The 22,787-nt window shown below is 46.0% G+C and overlaps 2 protein-coding genes across 2 annotated transcripts in view; one reads left to right on the forward strand and one right to left on the reverse strand.

The window, feature by feature from the left end:
* The window catches only part of LOC122924048 (E3 ubiquitin-protein ligase Mdm2-like), a 50,750-nt gene extending 37,655 nt beyond the window's left edge, over positions 1-13,095 (reverse strand). Inside the window, exons 1-4 of the mRNA XM_044274963.1 lie at positions 13,064-13,095; positions 4,325-4,409; positions 524-598; positions 304-437 (exon numbers count right to left, since the gene is read on the reverse strand). Of these exons, the coding sequence (XP_044130898.1) occupies positions 304-437; positions 524-598; positions 4,325-4,396 (281 nt within the window). The 5' untranslated portion in view covers positions 4,397-4,409; positions 13,064-13,095. The remainder of the gene's footprint in view (positions 1-303; positions 438-523; positions 599-4,324; positions 4,410-13,063) is intronic.
* The window catches only part of LOC122924046 (TAR DNA-binding protein 43-like), a 46,784-nt gene continuing 29,937 nt past the window's right edge, over positions 5,941-22,787 (forward strand). Inside the window, exon 1 of the mRNA XM_044274962.1 lies at positions 5,941-5,973. Within this exon, the coding sequence (XP_044130897.1) occupies positions 5,941-5,973 (33 nt within the window). The remainder of the gene's footprint in view (positions 5,974-22,787) is intronic.

The following is a 22,787-nucleotide window of genomic DNA, read 5'->3' on the forward strand; positions in this document are numbered from 1 at the left end:
GGACACTGCCCTTGAGCTGTCAGCTGGAGATAAATCTAGCAGAGCAATGAATGGGGAGATCTCTGGATCCATGTGAGGTCCAGGACTGGCTCTGGCTTTGTTAGAAAGAGGTTGTCATGTCCTATACGATGTCTGGTTTTCAATGTTTAGATTTGTCCTGGGATAACCACTTTAAGTGGAAGGGGGTAAAGGAAGATAACGGGACACCCAAAATAATATTGGGGTCAATTCTATTCTACAGACTGAAAAAATCCCTTCTGGAAAATGACATCAAACATTGATTGTTAGAAGCCCATCAGTTACCTGGGTTCTTTAACAGAGAAGCTCTGTACCCCAAATAGTTCTCCGAGAGGATCATTAGAGCAGTGGACAATGTGCTGCTGCTTCTTGTCATACAACTGCTTGGCCATAATGTACTGACCAAGATGGTGAATTACCTACAGAGCAAGTACAAAGACACAGCAATAACCAGCATACAGAATATCACAGCATCATACATCATCATCAGGGATTGTGCACCCACCTCTTTCATTGTAAAGGTTTCCTTCTTGGCACCACCAGATTGTAACAGATTTAGCAGAAGAGCATTTGGTCTTACCTAAAAATAAAGAAAATGTTGCATATGAACATATAATGCCAAGACTGAAGTGTAGGTTTACAGACTTACACAGAGAATGCTATGACTCACTGATAACACCTCCCCTGTGTACAGCTATCAGGGACTGGCCGCTATCTCTGTATACACACTTACACAGAGAATACTATCACTGATAACACCTCCCCTGTGTACAGATATCAGGGACTGACAGCTATCTCTGTATACACACTTACACAGAGAATGCTATGACTCACTGATAACACCTCCCCTGTGTACAGATATCAGGGACTGACAGCTATCTCTGTATACACACTTACACAGAGAATACTATCACTGATAACACCTCCCCTGTGTACAGATATCAGGGACTGACAGCTATCTCTGTATACACACTTACACAGAGAATACTATCACTGATAACACCTCCCCTGTGTACAGATATCAGGGACTGACAGCTATCTCTGTATACACACTTACACAGAGAATACTATCACTGATAACACCTCCCTGTGTACAGATATCAGGGACTGACAGCTATCTCTGTATACACACTTACACAGAGAATACTATCACTGATAACACCTCCCCTGTGTACAGCTATCAGGGACTGGCCGCTATCTCTGTATACACACTTACACAGAGATTACTATCACTGATAACACCTCCCCTGTGTACAGATATCAGGGACCGACAGCTATCTCTGTATACACACTTACACAGAGATTACTATCACTGATAACACCTCCCTGTGTACAGATATCAGGGACTGACAGCTATCTCTGTATACACACTTACACAGAGAATACTATCACTGATAACACCTTCCTGTGTACAGATATCAGGGACTGACAGCTATCTCTGTATACACACTTACACAGAGATTACCATCACTGATAACACCTCCCCTGTGTACGGATATCAGGGACTGACAGCTATCTCTGTATACACACTTACACATAGATTACTATCACTGATAACACCTCCCTGTGTACAGATATCAGTGACTGACAGCTATCTCTGTATACACACTTACACAGAGAATACTATCACTGATAACACCTCCCTGTGTACAGATACCAGTGACTGACAGCTATCTCTGTATACACACTTACACAGAGATTACTATCACTGATAACACCTCCCTGTGTACAGATATCAGGGACTGACAGCTATCTCTGTATACACACTTACACAGAGATTACTATCACTGATAACACCTCCCTGTGTACAGATATCAGGGACTGACAGCTATCTCTGTATACACACTTACACAGAGAATACTATCACTGATAACACCTCCCCTGTGTACAGCTATCAGGGACTGGCCGCTATCTCTGTATACACACTTACACAGAGATTACTATCACTGATAACACCTCCCTGTGTACAGATATCAGTGACTGACAGCTGTCTCTGTATACACACTTACACAGAGAATACTATCGCTGATAACACCTCCCCTGTGTACAGATATCAGTGACTGACAGCTATCTCTGTATACACACTTACACAGAGAATACTATCACTGATAACACCTCCCCTGTGTACAGATATCAGGGACTGACAGCTATCTCTGTATACACACTTACACAGAGAATACTATCACTGATAACACCTCCCCTGTGTACAGATATCAGGGACTGACAGCTATCTCTGTATACACACTTACACAGAGAATACTATCACTGATAACACCTCCCCTGTGTACAGATATCAGTGACTGACAGCTATCTCTGTATACACACTTACACAGAGAATACCATCACTGATAACACCTCCCCTGTGTACAGATATCAGGGACCGACAGCTATCTCTGTATACACACTTACACAGAGAATACTATCACTGATAACACCTTCCCTGTGTACAGATATCAGTGACTGACAGCTATCTCTGTATACACACTTACACAGAGAATACTATCACTGATAACACCTCCCTGTGTACAGATATCAGTGACTGACAGCTATCTCTGTATACACACTTACACAGAGAATACCATCACTGATAACACCTCCCCTGTGTACAGATATCAGTGACTGACAGCTATCTCTGTATACACACTTACACAGAGAATACCATCACTGATAACACCTCCCCTGTGTACAGATATCAGGGACCGACAGCTATCTCTGTATACACACTTACACAGAGAATACTATCACTGATAACACCTCCCTATGTACAGATATCAGGGACTGACAGCTATCTCTGTATACACACTTACACAGAGATTACTATCACTGATAACACCTCCCCTGTGTACAGATATCAGTGACTGACAGCTATCTCTGTATACACACTTACACAGAGATTACTATCACTGATAACACCTCCCCTGTGTACAGATATCAGTGACTGACAGCTATCTCTGTATACACACTTACACAGAGAATACTATCACTGATAACACCTCCCCTGTGTACAGATATCAGTGACTGACAGCTATCTCTGTATACACACTTACACAGAGAATACTATCACTGATAGTCCCTGGTATCTGTACACAGGGGAGGTGTTATCAGTGATAGTATTCTCTGTGTAAGTGTGTATACAGAGATAGCTGTCAGTCACTGATATCTGTACACAGGGGAGGTGTTATCAGTGATAGTAATCTCTGTGTAAGTGTGTATACATAAATAGCTGTCAGTCCCTGATATCTGTACACAGGGGAGGTGTTGACAGCTATTTATGTATACACACTTACACAGAGATTACTATCACTGATAACACCTCCCCTGTGTACAGATATCAGGGACTGACAGCTATCTCTGTATACACACTTACACAGAGATTACTATCACTGATAACACCTCCCCTGTGTACAGATATCAGGGACTGACAGCTATCTCTGTATACACACTTACACAGAGAATACTATCACTGATAACACCTCCCTGTGTACAGATATCAGGGACTGACAGCTATCTCTGTATACACACTTACACAGAGATGACTATCAATCACTGATGAGACAGCCCTCATGTACAGCTATAGTAAGAGAAAGCAGAGATTTATAAATTACAAGTTGTATTGAATCTTTGTCCACAGAAGTCTGCATCCGTCTGCCCAGCTCCTCCTGCTCTGTAGCCTGCTGCATACAGATTGCACTGCATTTTGTGATGACGGCTCCGTTTTACACCCAAGTTACTGTAAAAGACTACGAATACCGACTGACAGGCTGCACACACGTCAGAAATAACTTGGCTTTAGCTTCTCAGGTTTTGGTAAAGAAATGGCAGAGTTTATACCGCCAGACTAGTTCTGCTTAGCAGCAGCAGGAGGTGCAGCGGGATTATTGAGACGCACCTTTCCCATCACATTTAGAAGTAGTTTTATACATAATAACCTAATATAGAAATGATGCGTCACCTCCAGGTGCCGAAGGCCTCACGCACATCACCCTAGTTTTGGTCTGGGTCTGATCCGCATTTTTTGCGGATGACACGTCGACCAATTTCAATTCTATGGGTCTGCAAAAATGTGCCGTCAGCATCCATATGGCAGTCCCGAAAATTATCGAATATGTCCTATACCTGTCTGTTTTGTGGACAAGAATAGGCTTGTTCTAGTGAAGGGAGCGAAAAAGTGATGGATAGCGCATATCCGGTATCTGTACTTTGTGGATCTACAGTTTGTGGACCGCCAAAGGTTATGTGTGCGGGAGACCTAAAGGGGCTTTTAGTATTTCAGATTATAACATCAACCATGTGATACGTCACTCACCAGCGTCACTTCATCTGTTGTCATGACGGAAGACTGCGCCAAACTATGTGTGTGCGATGAGGAGCTCTCCATATATCACGCTTGCCTGGAAAGCCCCCCCCCAGAAAAAAATAGGGTTAATGTCTGTTCAATTCTAGATCACATCAGTATAAATATATGTACAAGTCCTCCATGATCAGTTCTAGATCACATCAGTATAAAGATATGTACATGTCCTCCATGATGAGTTCTAGAGCACATCAGTATAAATATATGTACAAGTCCTCCCTGATCAGTTCTAGATCACATCAGTATAAAGATATGTACATGTCCTCCATGATGGGTTCTAGATCACATCAGTATAAAGATATGTACAAGTCCTCCCTGATCATTTCTAGATCACATCAGTATAAAGATATGTACATGTCCTCCATGATGGGTTCTAGAGCACATCAGTATAAAGATATATACATGTCCTCCATGATGGGTTCTAGATCACATCAGTATAAAGATATGTACATGTCATCCCTGATCAGTTCTAGATCACATCAGTATAAAGATATGTACATGTCACCCCTGATCAGTTCTAGATCACATCAGTATAAAGATATGTACATGTCCTCCATGATGGGTTCTAGATCACATCAGTATAAAGATATGTATAAGTCCTCTATGATTAGTTCTAGATCACATCAGTATAAAGATATGTAAATGTCATCCATGATGGGTTCTAGATCACATCAGTATAAAGATATATACATGTCCTCCATGATGGGTTCTAGATCACATCAGTATAAAGATATATACATGTCCTCCATGATGGGTTCTAGATCACATCCGTATAAAGATATATACATGTCCTCCATGATCAGTTCTAGATCACATTAGTATAAATATATGTACATGTCCTTCATGATGGGTTCTATATCACATCAGTATAAAGATATGTAAATGTCATCCCTGATCAGTTCTCGATCATATCAGTATAAATATATCTACATGTCCTCCATGATGGGTTCTAGATCACATCAGTATAGAGATATGTAAATGTCATCCCTGATCAGTTCTCGATCAGATCAGTATAAATATATCTACATGTCCTCCATGATGGGTTCTAGATCACATCAGTATAAAGATATGTATAAGTCCTCTATGATTAGTTCTAGATCACATCAGTATAAAGATATGTAAATGTCATCCATGATGGGTTCTAGATCACATTAGTATAAAGATATATACATGTCCTCCATGATCAGTTCTAGATCACATTAGTATAAATATATGTACATGTCCTTCATGATGGGTTCTATATCACATCAGTATAAAGATATGTAAATGTCATCCCTGATCACATCAGTATAGAGATATATACATGTCCTCCATGATGGGTTCTAGAGCACATCAGTATAAATATATCTACATGTCCTCCATGATCGGTTCTAGATTACATCAGTATAAAGATATATACATGTCCTCCATGATCGGTTCTAGATCACATCAGTATAAATATATGTAAATGTCATCCCTGATCAGTTCTAGATCACATCAGTATAAATATATATACATGTCCTCCATGATGGGTTCTAGATCACATCAGTATAAAGCAGGGCTCGACAAATCCCGGGCGCCAGGTCGCCATGGTGACCAGGAATTTGGTCCTGGCGCCTTGGGTATTTGCCATGGCATGAAAATATAATGCAAAATAGGCCCAGCACTCCAGCAGCCAGACGGGCGCAGTATCTCTAAGTTCACAGTAGACGCGGTGTCACGCACGAGTCCGCGTCTGGTAGGTCCGCCCCTCCCGCTTCCCGCCACAGACAACAGTAAAGAGGATCGCTACTGCCTCAGGCTCACTGCAGTTAAGAGGACCGCTACTCGCACAGTCTGTCCTGGTCCTTCCTTACCGCTTCCCCTGTGTTCTAATGGGCCCCTTACACAGTCCATGTTCCGCTGGCAGTCACAGTCCCTGCTTGCAGCCTAGAGCGCTTCTGTCCGCTGGGTGCTGGTTGATTTGCTAGCTAGCCGTGCACCCAGCAGAGGAACTTGAGCCGGCTGTGCTGCGGGACTATTGTTGCTGCTGGCCTTGCTGTGACCTGACCTGACCGCGAACCAGCATCACCCTCCAGACACCAGTCATCCTGCAGAGAGAGTGACTTATCGTCTCCTCCAGGATTCAGTTTGTTTGAAGATCTACTCTGCCTGCCGCTATGCCACACAGTGACAGCAAGTGCACAGTAAGTTAGCAGCAGTGTGCACTGAAATGCCAAAGTTCAGAGTTGGGGGCAGACAGCAGGCACAGTCCGTATGGAGGGGCTAAGGTGGCACTGGCACAGTTCATAAAGGGGGGCTATGGTGGCACCTCCTTATGAACTGTGCTTGCCGCTGTGCTGCCTATTATATAGTGTGACACCATAGCCGCCTTCCCTCCCATACAGCTTTAGGCTCCATTCACACGTCCGCAAAATGTGTCCGCATCCGTTCCGCAATTTTGTGGAACAGGTGCAGACCCATTCATTCTTTATGGGGACGGAATGGATGCGGACAGCACACAGTGTGCTGTCCGCATCCGAATTTGCGGTCTGCAACTCCGCAAAAAGATAGAGCATGTCCTATTCTTGTCCGTAGCTTGCGGACAAGAATAGGCATTTCTATGGGGGTGACGGGCTGGTGTGTTGCGGACCTGCAATTCGCTGGTCCGCAACACACCACGGACGTGTGAATGCAGCCTTATGAGGTTAAAAAAAAAACCTGGCTCCTAACCTTTTTAGCTGGCTCCTAGATTCAAAGGAAATTTGTCGAGCCCTGGTATAAAGATATATACATGTCCTCCATGATCTAGAGCACATCAGTATAAAGATATGTAAATGTCATCCCTGATCAGTTCTAGATCACATCAGTATAGAGATATATACATGTCCTCCATGATGGGTTCTAGATCACATCAGTATAGAGATATATACATGTCCTCCATGATGGGTTCTAGATCACATCAGTATAAAGATATATACATGTCCTCCAAGATCTAGAGCACATCAGTATAAAGATATGTAAATGTCATCCCTGATCAGTTCTAGATCACATCAGTATAGAGATATATACATGTCCTCCATGATGGGTTCTAGATCACATCAGTATAAAGATATGTACATGTCCTCCATGATGGGTTCTAGATCACATCAGTATAAAGATATATACATGTCCTCCATGATGGGTTCTAGAGCACATCAGTATAAAGATATGTAAATGTCATCCCTGATCAGTTCTAGATCACATCAGTATAGAGATATATACATGTCCTCCATGATGGGTTCTAGATCACATCAGTATAAAGATATGTACATGTCCTCCATGATGGGTTCTAGAGCACATCAGTATAAAGATATATACATGTCCTCCATGATGGGTTCTAGAGCACATCAGTATAAAGATATGTAAATGTCATCCCTGATCAGTTCTAGATCACATCAGTATAGAGATATATACATGTCCTCCATGATGGGTTCTAGATCACATCAGTATAAAGATATATACATGTCCTCCAAGATCTAGAGCACATCAGTATAAAGATATGTAAATGTCATCCCTGATCAGTTCTAGATCACATCAGTATAGAGATATATACATGTCCTCCATGATGGGTTCTAGATCACATCAGTATAAAGATATATACATGTCCTCCATGATGGGTTCTAGAGCACATCAGTATAAAGATATGTAAATGTCATCCCTGATCAGTTCTAGATCACATCAGTATAAAGATATATACATGTCCTCCATGATGGGTTCTAGATCACATCAGTATAAAGATATATACATGTCCTCCATGATGGGTTCTAGAGCACATCAGTATAAAGATATGTAAATGTCATCCCTGATCAGTTCTAGATCACATCAGTATAGAGATATATACATGTCCTCCATGATGGGTTCTAGATCACATCAGTATAAAGATATGTACATGTCCTCCATGATGGGTTCTAGATCACATCAGTATAAAGATATATACATGTCCTCCATGATGGGTTCTAGAGCACATCAGTATAAAGATATGTAAATGTCATCCCTGATCAGTTCTAGATCACATCAGTATAGAGATATATACATGTCCTCCATGATGGGTTCTAGATCACATCAGTATAAATATATGTACATGTCATCCCTGATCAGTTCTAGATCACATCAGTATAAAGATATGTAAATGTCATCCCTGATCAGTTCTAGATCACATCAGTATAAAGATATATACATGTCCTCCATGATGGGTTCTAGAGCACATCAGTATAAATATATGTACATGTCATCCCTGATCGGTTCTAGAGCACATCAGTATAAAGATATGTACATGTCCTCCATGATGGGTTCTAGAGCACATCAGTATAAAGATATGTAAATGTCATCCCTGATCAGTTCTAGATCACATCAGTATAAAGATATGTAAATGTCATCACTGATCAGTTCTAGATCACATCAGTATAAAGATATATACAAGTCCTCCATGATGGGTTCTAGAGCACATCAGTATAAAGATATGTAAATGTCATCCCTGATCAGTTCTAGATCACATCAGTATAGAGATATATACATGTCCTCCATGATGGGTTCTAGAGCACATCAGTATAAAGATATGTAAATGTCATCCCTGATCGGTTCTAGAGCACATCAGTATAAAGATATGTACATGTCCTCCATGATGGGTTCTAGATCACATCAGTATAAAGATATATACATGTCCTCCATGATGGGTTCTAGATCACATCAGTATAGAGATATATACATGTCCTCCATGATGGGTTCTAGATCACATCAGTATAAAGATATGTATAAGTCCTCCCTGATCAGTTCTAGAGCACATCAGTATAAAGATATGTAAATGTCATCCCTGATCAGTTCTAGATCACATCAGTATAGAGATATATACATGTCCTCCATGATGGGTTCTAGAGCACATCAGTATAAAGATATGTAAATGTCATCCCTGATCAGTTCTAGATCACATCAGTATAGAGATATGTAAATGTCATCCCTGATCAGTTCTAGATCACATCAGTATAGAGATATATACATGTCCTCCATGATGGGTTCTAGATCACATCAGTATAGAGATATATACATGTCCTCCATGATGGGTTCTAGAGCACATCAGTATAAAGATATGTAAATGTCATCCCTGATCGGTTCTAGAGCACATCAGTATAAAGATATGTACATGTCATCCCTGATCAGTTCTAGATCACATCAGTATAGAGATATGTACATGTCCTCCATGATTAGTTCTAGATCACATCAGTATAAATATATGTACATGTCATCCCTGATCAGTTCTAGATCACATCAGTATAAAGATATATACATGTCCTCCATGATGGGTTCTAGAGCACATCAGTATAAATATATGTACATGTCATCCCTGATCGGTTCTAGAGCACATCAGTATAAAGATATGTACATGTCATCCCTGATCAGTTCTAGATCACATCAGTATAAATATATGTATAAGTCCTCTATGATTAGTTCTAGATCACATCAGTATTAACCCCCTCAGCCCCGCTAGCTGAAACCCCCTTCATGACCAGAGCACTTTTTACACTTCTATCGCTCGGTCATGCAACTTACCACCCAAATGAATTTTACCTCCTTTTTTTCTCACTAATAGAGCTTTCATTTGGTGGGATTTCATTGCTGCTGACATTTTTACTTTTTTGTTATTAATCGAAATTTAACGATTTTTTTGCAAAAAAATGACATTTTTCACTTTCAGCTGTAAAATTTTGCAAAAAAACAATAACGACATCCATATATAAATTTTTTGCTAACTTTATTGTTCTACATGTCTTTGATAAAAAAAAAATGTTTGGGCAAAAAAAATAAATGGTTTGGGTAAAAGTCATAGCGTTTACAAACTATGGTACAAAAATGTGAATTTCCGCTTTTTGAAGCAGCTCTGACTTTCTGAGCACCTGTCATGTTTCCTGAGGTTCTACAATGCCCAGACAGTAGAAACACCCCACAAATGACCCCATTTCGGAAAGTAGACACCCTAAGGTATTCGCTGATGGGCATAGTGAATTCATAGAAGTTTTTATTTTTTGTCACAAGTTAGCGGAAAATGATGATGATTTTTTATTTTTATTTTTCCTTACAAAGTCTCATATTCCACTAACTTGCGACAAAAAATAAAAAATTCTAGGAACTCGCCATGCCCCTCACAGAATACCTTGGGGTGTCTTCTTTCCAAAATGGGGTCACTTGTGGGGTAGTTATACTGCCCTGGCATTCTAGGGGCCCATATGTGTAAGAAGTACTTTGCAATCAAAATGTGTAAAAAATGCCCGGTGAAATCCGAAAGGTGCTCTTTGGAATATGTGCCCCTTTGCCCACCTTGGCTGCAAAAAAGTGTCACACATGTGGTATCGCCGTACTCAGGAGAAGTTGGGGAATGTGTTTTGGGGTGTCATTTTACATATACCCATGCTGGGTGATAAAAATATCTTGGCAAAAGACAACTTTTCCCATTTTTTTATACAAAGTTGGCATTTGACCAAGATATTATCTCACCCAGCATGGGTATATGTAAAATGACACCCCAAAACACATTGCCCAACTTCTCCTGAGTACGGCGATACCAGATGTGTCACACTTTTTTGCAGCCTAGATGCGCAAAGGGGCCCAAATTCCTTTTAGGAGGGCATTTTTAGACATTTGGATCCCAGACTTCTTCTCACACTTTAGGGCCCCTAAAAAGCCAGGGCAGTATAAATACCCCACAAGTGACCCCACTTTGGAAAGAAGACACCCCAAGGTATTCAATGAGGGGCCTGGCGAGTTCATAGAAATTTTTTATTTTTTTTTCTCACAAAGTCTCCCTTTCCGCTAACTTGGGACAAAAATGTCAAACTTTCATGGACTCAATATGCCCCTCACGGAATACCTTGGGGTGTCTTCTTTCCAAAATGGGGTCACATGTGGGGTATTTATACTGCCCTGGCTTTTTAGGGCCCTAAAGCGTGAGAAAAAGTCTGGAATATAAATGTCTAATAAATGTTCCGCATTTGGATTCCGTGAGGGGTACGGCGAGTCCATGTGAGATTTTATTTTTTGACACAAGTTAGTGGAATATGAGACTTTGTAAGAAAAAACAAAACAAACAAATAATTTCCGCTAACTTGTGCCCAAAAAAAATGTCTAAATGGAGCCTTACAGGGGGTGATCAATGACAAGGGGGGTGATCACCCATATAGACTCCCTGATCACCCCCTGTCAGGCTCCATTCAGACTTCCGTATAATTTTTACGGATCCATGGATCGGATCCGCAAAACACACACCGACGTCTGAATGGAGCCTGACAGGGGGTGATCAATGACAGGGGGTGATCAGGGAGTCTATATGGGGTGATCAGGGGTTCATAAGGGGTTAATAAGTGACAGGGGGGGTGTAGTGTAGTGTGGTGTTTGGTGCTACTTATTACTGACCTACCTGTGTCATCTGGTGGTCGATCCTAACAGAAGGGACACCAGAGGACCAGGTAGCGGAATATCAGACGCGGTTATCAGAACAGCGTCTAATATACCTGTTAGGGGTTAATAAATTCGGATCTCCAGCTGCCCGTGAGCGATCGCCGCTGGCAGGCTGGAGATCCACTCGCTTACCTTCCGTTCCTGTGTGCGCGCGTTCACAGGAAGTCACGGCTCTCGCGGGAGGACGCGTATATGCGTCCAGGAGGAGTAAAGCAACCACCTCCCGGACGCAGATCTGCGTACAGCGGTCGGGAGGTGGTTAAAGTAATGATGGCCGCTCGCTTGTCTTTACTTAGCTGCTTTTTTCTCGCCATAATACACATTCTAACAGTCTATTCAGTAGGACTATCAGCTGTGCGTCCACCTGACTTCTCCACCACTGATGGTCCCAACCCCATCTATAAGGCCAGAAATCCCCCGTATCACACCTGACAGGGCACACCTGTGAAGTGAGGACCATCTCAGGTGACTACGAAGCTCATCAAGAGAATGCCAAGAGTGTGCAAAGCAGTAATCAGAGCAGAAGGCGGCTCCTGTGAGACCCTAGAATATGACCTATTTTCAGTGGTTTCACACTTTTTGTTCTGTAGATAATTCCACATGTGATAATTCATAGTTTTGAGGCCTTCAGTGCGAATCTACATCGGTCATGAAGATGAAGGAAACTCTTGGAATGAGAAGGTGTCCAACCCTTTGGTCTGTACTGTCCGTGTCCTCCATGATCAGTTCTAGATGACATTTACATATCTTCATACCGCGGTTATTCGGAAACGGTGACATCGCCGTGTTTTACTATTGCGGTATATCGTGGATAGCGGTATATCGCTCAGCCCTATGCAGACCACAGTGTTATCTGCGCCTCCCTCTATGGGTAGCCAAGTGGCGCCCTAGGTGGATGACTACCCTCACCTATCCATCATCCTGGCCTTAATGCAGAGCTCATTACCGCAGGAGGTATAACAGGAGAGGACTACAACTCCCAGCATATTTAACATCAGAACACATTACAGGGGGACAAGTAAGAGGATGGGATTACAACTCCCAGCATGTCCAAGCCGTTCTTATATAATATCAGAGTACATTATAAGAGGAGGTATAGAGAGGACTATAACTCTGATAGTACATAATAAGCTGGACATGCTGGGGGTTGTACAGGGTGCATGTAGCAGTGTAGCATGATGCACCCTGTACACACACAGCTCTGCTACATGCTAGATTAATGCCCCTCCCCCCGGACGGACTTACATGGAGCCTGGCAGGGACTCGGGGACTCGCGCTTCTTTTAACTCAAAGACTCAAATGAGTCTCTGAGTCCCTGCGACTCCCCCTGTGCTGTGATTGGTTGGAGGGCGGGGAGGGGCGGGGCTAGCGTCCACTGTCGGCGGCTCCTATTCCACTGCCTGCTGCGTCCCGGATCTGTACTATTGCCCCTGAGTGCCCCACCTGCTGCCCCTGAGTGCCCCGCCTGCTGCCCCCTCATATAGGAGCCCCTGTTGCCCCCACCTGCTCTCCGGAAGCTCTGTGCACTCCGGCAGGCACGTCTGTGCGGAGCGCTGGGCAATCACGTCAGCAGTCACGTGTGTAGCGGCGGCTCCTCCCATTGGCTGAGCGCGCTGCTGCTGACGTCCAGCACTGTAGCTCTGCGCTCCTCCGGATCCATCCGCCGCGGCCTAGATCCGCCCAGATCCCGGTGTCCAGGTGGGCACTTTATAGCCGTGTGAGCGGGAGCGCTGCCTGAACATGTTATTTGTATGGACCCCTTTAATGGGGGGACCTCCTGTTAAAGGGGCGGTCGTCTCAGGAAGACACACCAGCCCAAGGTTCCTACAAGGATGTCCTATAAGGGGACAATCACTGCCTGAATGGGCTGCTTTTGGCGGGAGCACGCGGCTCCATGGAAGACCCATTCAGCTGAATGGAAATGATTTTCACTTGTAGAACATTTTCTGCCAGAAAATCCAGTGTGTGTGAAAACACCCGAATGTAAACTTCCAAACTGACAGGTTGATGTGCACTGCTGCAGCCAATGACAATGTCACTGCTAGGTGACATCACTGCGGAGGCCAGTGCAGCGGCCACGTGACCAGAGGTGAACAGACCCTGCCCCGGAAGATCAGCCCTGGAGCGGAGCGATGGGAAGCAGGAGGTAAACTAACTGTACCACCCGCTCTGGGGCATCTGTAGGAATTGGCTGCGGAGCCCAGTGATGGGCACAAGCTGTTAGGGCACACAATGGGGGAGATTCAGGGCCGTCTTTAATATTGATTGGAGGCAAGAATTTACTTGGGCCCCCTGCAGGGGCGTAGCTAGAACTGACTGGGCCCCACAGCAAACTTTTGTACTGGGCCCCTCCCAAACTTAATGGACGCACTCATACACACACTCGCCACATACATGGACGCACTCACCACATACATGGACTCACTCACCACATACATGGACGCACTCACCACATACATGGACGCACTCACCACATACATGGACGCACTCACCACATACATGGACGCACTCATACACTCACCACATACATGGATGCACTCATACACGCACTCACCACATACATGGACAGACTCACATACGCACTCACCACATACATGGACGCACTCATACACGCATTCACCACATACATGGACAGACTCACATACGCACTCACCACATACATGGACGCACTCATACACGCATTCACCACATACATGGACAGACTCACATACGCACTCACCACATACATGGACGCACTCATACACGCATTCACCACATACATGGACAGACTCACATACGCACTCACCACATACATGGACGCACTCATACACGCATTCACCACATACATGGACAGACTCACATACGCACTCACCACATACATGGACGCACTCATACACGCATTCACCACATACATGGACGCACTCATACAGGCACTCACCACATACATGGACGCACTCATACACACACTCGCCACATACATGGACGCACTCACCACATACATGGACGCACTCACCACATACATGGACGCACTCACCACATACATGGATGCACTCACCACATACATGGACGCACTCATACACACACTCGCCACATACATGGACGCACTCACCACATACATGGACGCACTCATACACTCACCACATACATGGATGCACTCATACACGCACTCACCACATACATGGACAGACTCACATACGCACTCACCACATACATGGACGCACTCATACACGCATTCACCACATACATGGACAGACTCACATACGCACTCACCACATACATGGACGCACTCATACACGCATTCACCACATACATGGACGCACTCATACAGGCACTCACCACATACATGGACGCACTCACCACATACATGGACGCACTCATACAGGCACTCACCACATACATGGACGCACTCATACACACACTCGCCACATACATGGACGCACTCACCACATACATGGACGCACTCACCACATACATGGACGCACTCACCACATACATGGACGCACTCATACACACACTCACCACATACATGGACGCACTCATACACACACTCGCCACATACATGGACGCACTCACCACATACATGGACGCACTCACCACATACATGGACGCACTCATACAGGCACTCACCACATACATGGACGCACTCACCACATACATGGACGCACTCATACAGGCACTCACCACATACATGGACGCACTCACCACATACATGGACGCACTCATACACACACTCGCCACATACATGGACGCACTCACCACATACATGGACGCACTCATACAGGCACTCACCACATACATGGATGCACTCATACAGGCACTCACCACATACATGGATGCACTCATACAGGCACTCACCACATACATGGATGCACTCATACACGCACTCACCACATACATGGACGCACTCATACAGGCACTCACCACATACATGGACGCACTCATACAGGCACTCACTACATACATGGACGCACTCATACACGCATTCACCATATACATGGACGCACTCACCACATACATGGACGCACTCATACAGGCACTCACTACATACATGGACGCACTCATACACGCATTCACCACATACATGGACGCACTCATACAGGCACTCACTACATACATGGACTCACTCATACACGCACTCACCACATACATGGACTCACTCATACACGCATTCACCACATACATGGACGCACTCATACACTCACCACATACATGGACGCACTCATACACACACTCTGCACGTACATGGACGCACTCATACACACACTCGCCACATACATGGACGCACTCACCACATACATGGACGCGCATACATGGACGCACTCACCACATACATGGACGCACTCATACAGGCATTCACCACATACATGGATGCACTCATACACGCATTCACCACATACATGGACGCACTCACCACATACATGGACGCACTCATACACACACTCGCCACATACATGGACGCACTCACCACATACATGGACGCACTCATACACACACTCGCCACATACATGGACGCACTCACCACATACATGGACGCGCATACATGGACGCACTCACCACATACATGGACGCACTCATACAGGCACTCACCACATACATGGACGCATTCACCACATACATGGACGCACTCACCACATACATGGACGCACTCACCACATACATGGACAGACTCACATACGCACTCACCACATACATGGACGCACTCACCACATACATGGACAGACTCACATACGCACTCACCACATACATGGACACACTCACCACATACATGGACGCACTCACCACATACATGGACGCACTCATACACTCACCACATACATGGATGCACTCATACACGCACTCACCACATACATGGACAGACTCACATACGCACTCACCACATACATGGACGCACTCATACACGCATTCACCACATACATGGACAGACTCACATACGCACTCACCACATACATGGACGCACTCATACACGCATTCACCACATACATGGACGCACTCATACAGGCACTCACCACATACATGGACGCACTCATACACACACTCGCCACATACATGGACGCACTCACCACATACATGGACGCACTCACCACATACATGGACGCACTCACCACATACATGGATGCACTCACCACATACATGGACGCACTCATACACACACTCGCCACATACATGGACGCACTCACCACATACATGGACGCACTCATACACTCACCACATACATGGATGCACTCATACACGCACTCACCACATACATGGACAGACTCACATACGCACTCACCACATACATGGACGCACTCATACACGCATTCACCACATACATGGACAGACTCACATACGCACTCACCACATACATGGACGCACTCATACACGCATTCACCACATACATGGACGCACTCATACAGGCACTCACCACATACATGGACGCACTCACCACATACATGGACGCACTCATACAGGCACTCACCACATACATGGACGCACTCATACACACACTCGCCACATACATGGACGCACTCACCACATACATGGACGCACTCACCACATACATGGACGCACTCACCACATACATGGACGCACTCATACACACACTCGCCACATACATGGACGCACTCATACACACACTCGCCACATACATGGACGCACTCACCACATACATGGACGCACTCACCACATACATGGACGCACTCATACAGGCACTCACCACATACATGGACGCACTCACCACATACATGGACGCACTCATACAGGCACTCACCACATACATGGACGCACTCACCACATACATGGACGCACTCATACACACACTCGCCACATACATGGACGCACTCACCACATACATGGACGCACTCATACAGGCACTCACCACATACATGGATGCACTCATACAGGCACTCACCACATACATGGATGCACTCATACAGGCACTCACCACATACATGGATGCACTCATACACGCACTCACCACATACATGGACGCACTCATACAGGCACTCACCACATACATGGACGCACTCATACAGGCACTCACTACATACATGGACGCACTCATACACGCATTCACCATATACATGGACGCACTCACCACATACATGGACGCACTCATACAGGCACTCACTACATACATGGACGCACTCATACACGCATTCACCACATACATGGACGCACTCATACAGGCACTCACTACATACATGGACTCACTCATACACGCACTCACCACATACATGGACTCACTCATACACGCATTCACCACATACATGGACGCACTCATACACTCACCACATACATGGACGCACTCATACACACACTCTGCACGTACATGGACGCACTCATACACACACTCGCCACATACATGGACGCACTCACCACATACATGGACGCGCATACATGGACGCACTCACCACATACATGGACGCACTCATACAGGCATTCACCACATACATGGATGCACTCATACACGCATTCACCACATACATGGACGCACTCACCACATACATGGACGCACTCATACACACACTCGCCACATACATGGACGCACTCACCACATACATGGACGCACTCATACACACACTCGCCACATACATGGACGCACTCACCACATACATGGACGCGCATACATGGACGCACTCACCACATACATGGACGCACTCATACAGGCACTCACCACATACATGGACGCATTCACCACATACATGGACGCACTCACCACATACATGGACGCACTCACCACATACATGGACAGACTCACATACGCACTCACCACATACATGGACGCACTCACCACATACATGGACAGACTCACATACGCACTCACCACATACATGGACACACTCACCACATACATGGACGCACTCACCACATACATGGACGCACTCATACACACACTCACCACATACATGGATGCACTCATACAGGCACTCACCACATACATGGATGCACTCATACACGCACTCACCACATACATGGACACACTCATACAGGCACTCACCACATACATGGACGCACTTATACAGGCACTCACCACATACATGGACGCACTCATACACACACTCGCCACATACATGGACGCACTCACCACATACATGGACGCACTCACCACATACATGGACAGACTCGCATACGCACTCACCACATACATGGACACACTCACCACATACATGGACGCACTCACCACATACATGGACGCACTCATACACACACTCACCACATACATGGATGCACTCATACAGGCACTCACCACATACATGGATGCACTCATACACGCACTCACCACATACATGGACACACTCATACAGGCACTCACCACATACATGGACGCACTCATACACGCACTCGCCACATACATGGACGCACTCACCACATACATGGACGCACTCACCACATACATGGACGCACTCATACAGGCACTCACCACATACATGGACGCAGTCATACACGCACTCGCCACATACATGGACGCACTCACCACATACATGGACGCACTCACCACATACATGGACAGACTCACATACGCACTCACCACATACATGGACACACTCACCACATACATGGACGCACTCACCACATACATGGACGCACTCATACACACACTCACCACATACATGGATGCACTCATACAGGCACTCACCACATACATGGATGCACTCATACACACACTCACCACATACATGGACACACTCATACAGGCACTCACCACATACATGGACGCACTCATACACACACTCGCCACATACATGGACGCACTCACCACATACATGGACGCACTCACCACATACATGGACAGACTCACATACGCACTCACCACATACATGGACACACTCACCACATACATGGACGCACTCACCACATACATGGACGCACTCACCACATACATGGACTCACTCATACACACACTCACCACATACATGGATGCACTCATACAGGCACTCACCACATACATGGACGCACTCATACACTCACCATATACATGGACTCACTCATACACACACTCACCACATACATGGATGCACTCATACAGGCACTCACCACATACATGGATGCACTCATACACGCACTCACCACATACATGGACGCACTCATACAGGCACTCACCACATACATGGACGCACTCATACACACACTCGCCACATACATGGACGCACTCGCCACATACATGGACGCACTCGCCACATACATGGACGCACTCACCACATACATGGACGCACTCACCACATACATGGACGCACTCATACACGCACTCACCACATACATGGATGCACTCATACACGCACTCACCACATACATGGACGCACTCATACAGGCACTCACCACATACATGGACGCACTCATACACACACTCGCCACATACATGGACGCACTCGCCACATACATGGACGCACTCGCCACATACATGGACGCACTCGCCACATACATGGACGCACTCACCACATACATGGACAGACTCACATACGCACTCACCACATACATGGACACACTCACCACATATATGGACGCACTCATACACACACTCGCCACATACATGGACGCACTCGGCACATACATGGATGCACTCATACAGGCACTCACTACATACATGGACGCACATATACAGGCACTCACTACATACATGGACGCTCTCATACAGGCACTCACCACATACATGGACGCTCTCATACAGGCACTCACCACATACATGGACTCACTCATACACGCACTCACCATATACATGGACGCACTCATACAGGCACTCACCACATACATGGACTCACTCATACACGCACTCACCACATACATGGACTCACTCATACACGCACTCACCACATACATGGACTCACTCATACACGCACTCACCACATACATGGACGCACTCATACAGGCACTCACCACATATATGGACAGACTCACATACACACTCACCACATATATGGACGCTCTTATACAGGCACTCACTACATACATGGACGCACGTATACAGGCACTCACTACATACATGGACTCACTCATACACGCACTCACCACATACATGGACTCATACACGCATTCACCATATACATGGACACACTCATACACGCATTCACCACATACATGGATGCACTCATACACTCACCATATACATGGACGCACTCATACACGCATTCACCACATACATGGATGCACTCATACACTCACCATATACATGGACGCACTCATACAGGCACTCACCACATACATGGACTCACTCATACACGCATTCACCACATACATGGACTCACTCATACAGGCACTCACCACATACATGGACAGACTCACATACGCACTCACCACATACATGGACTCACTCATACAGGCACTCACCACATACATGGACTCACTCATACAGGCACTCACCACATACATGGACAGACTCACATACGCACTCACCACATACATGGACTCACTCATACATGCACTCACCACATACATGGACTCACTCATACAGGCACTCACCACATACATGGACTCACTCATACAGGCACTCACCACATACATGGACTCACTCATACAGGCACTCACCACATACATGGACAGACTCACATACGCACTCACCACATACATGGACTCACTCATACACGCACTCACCACATACATGGACTCACTCATACACGCACTCACCACATACATGGACTCACTCATACACGCACTCACTACATACATGGACGCACTCATACAGGCACTCACCACATACATGGACAGACTCACATACGCACTCACCACATACATGGACTCACTCATACAGGCACTCACCACATACATGGACAGACTCACATACGCACTCACCACATACATGGACTCACTCATACATGCACTCACCACATACATGGACTCACTCATACAGGCACTCACCACATACATGGACTCACTCATACAGGCACTCACCACATACATGGACAGACTCACATACGCACTCACCACATACATGGACTCACTCATACACGCACTCACCACATACATGGACTCACTCATACACGCACTCACCACATACATGGACGCACTCATACACGCACTCACCACATACATGGACAGACTCACATACGCACTCACCACATACATGGACGCACTCATACACGCACTCACCACATACATGGACGCACTCATACAGGCACTCACCACATACATGGACAGACTCACATACGCACTCATACACGCACTCACCACATACATGGACTCACTCATACAGGCACTCACCACATACATGGACAGACTCACATACGCACTCACCACATATATGGACACACACACACACATTACATACACATGAACTTACAAGTAGTTATACACCTATTTCTACAGACAGACACTTACCTTTCCTGTAGACAGCTGATGTCTGGTCCTCACAGGCAGCCTGGAGAAGTAGGTGCCATCACCCCTCTGTGCCATCCAGTGACAGCAGTAGTAGGTTTTAGGCGGGACCAGTCTCCCTCCATAGTCCCACTCCCAGTCCCTCCTCCCCACAGCAGGACAGGTAACAACCCCCCCCCCCCCCCCCCCGGCCTGGCCCCGCCCCCTCCACCACCTGAGTCCGCCTCCTACTAACTAGAGAGACTGGGTGGGAGGACTCAGGAGGCGGACTCAGGCGGTGGAGGGGGCGGGGAAATTCATTCCTTTCCTGCACTGCGGGCGGCGCCGGTGCCAGCCTGGCTCCGCCTCCGCTACGCCCCCGTTCCGGCCCCCTCCACCGCATCCGCCGGCCTACCTCATGTTGGACCGCCCGCGCCCCGCCCACTACACTGGGCGGGCGGTCGGCCCTGGCTGCCTGTGAGTGCTGTGATGTATAAAAAATAAAATAAAAATGATGCGGTCTGGACGGGTGGGCCCCCAGTGGCGTAGGGCCCCATAGCCACTGCTATGGTTGCTATGGCGATCCCTATGCCACTGGCCCCCTGGATCCCGCCTTCACACACCCTAGCATGCAATCACGCCTCCACCACAACACACAGTGAATGGGTCCACATCGGCTCGGATGCGGACCCAAACAACGGCCGTGTGAATGAGTCCTAAGCAC

The sequence above is a fragment of the Bufo gargarizans genome, unplaced genomic scaffold (assembly GCF_014858855.1).
Source record: "Bufo gargarizans isolate SCDJY-AF-19 unplaced genomic scaffold, ASM1485885v1 original_scaffold_2172_pilon, whole genome shotgun sequence".
NCBI classification, from domain to species: Eukaryota; Metazoa; Chordata; class Amphibia; order Anura; family Bufonidae; genus Bufo; species Bufo gargarizans.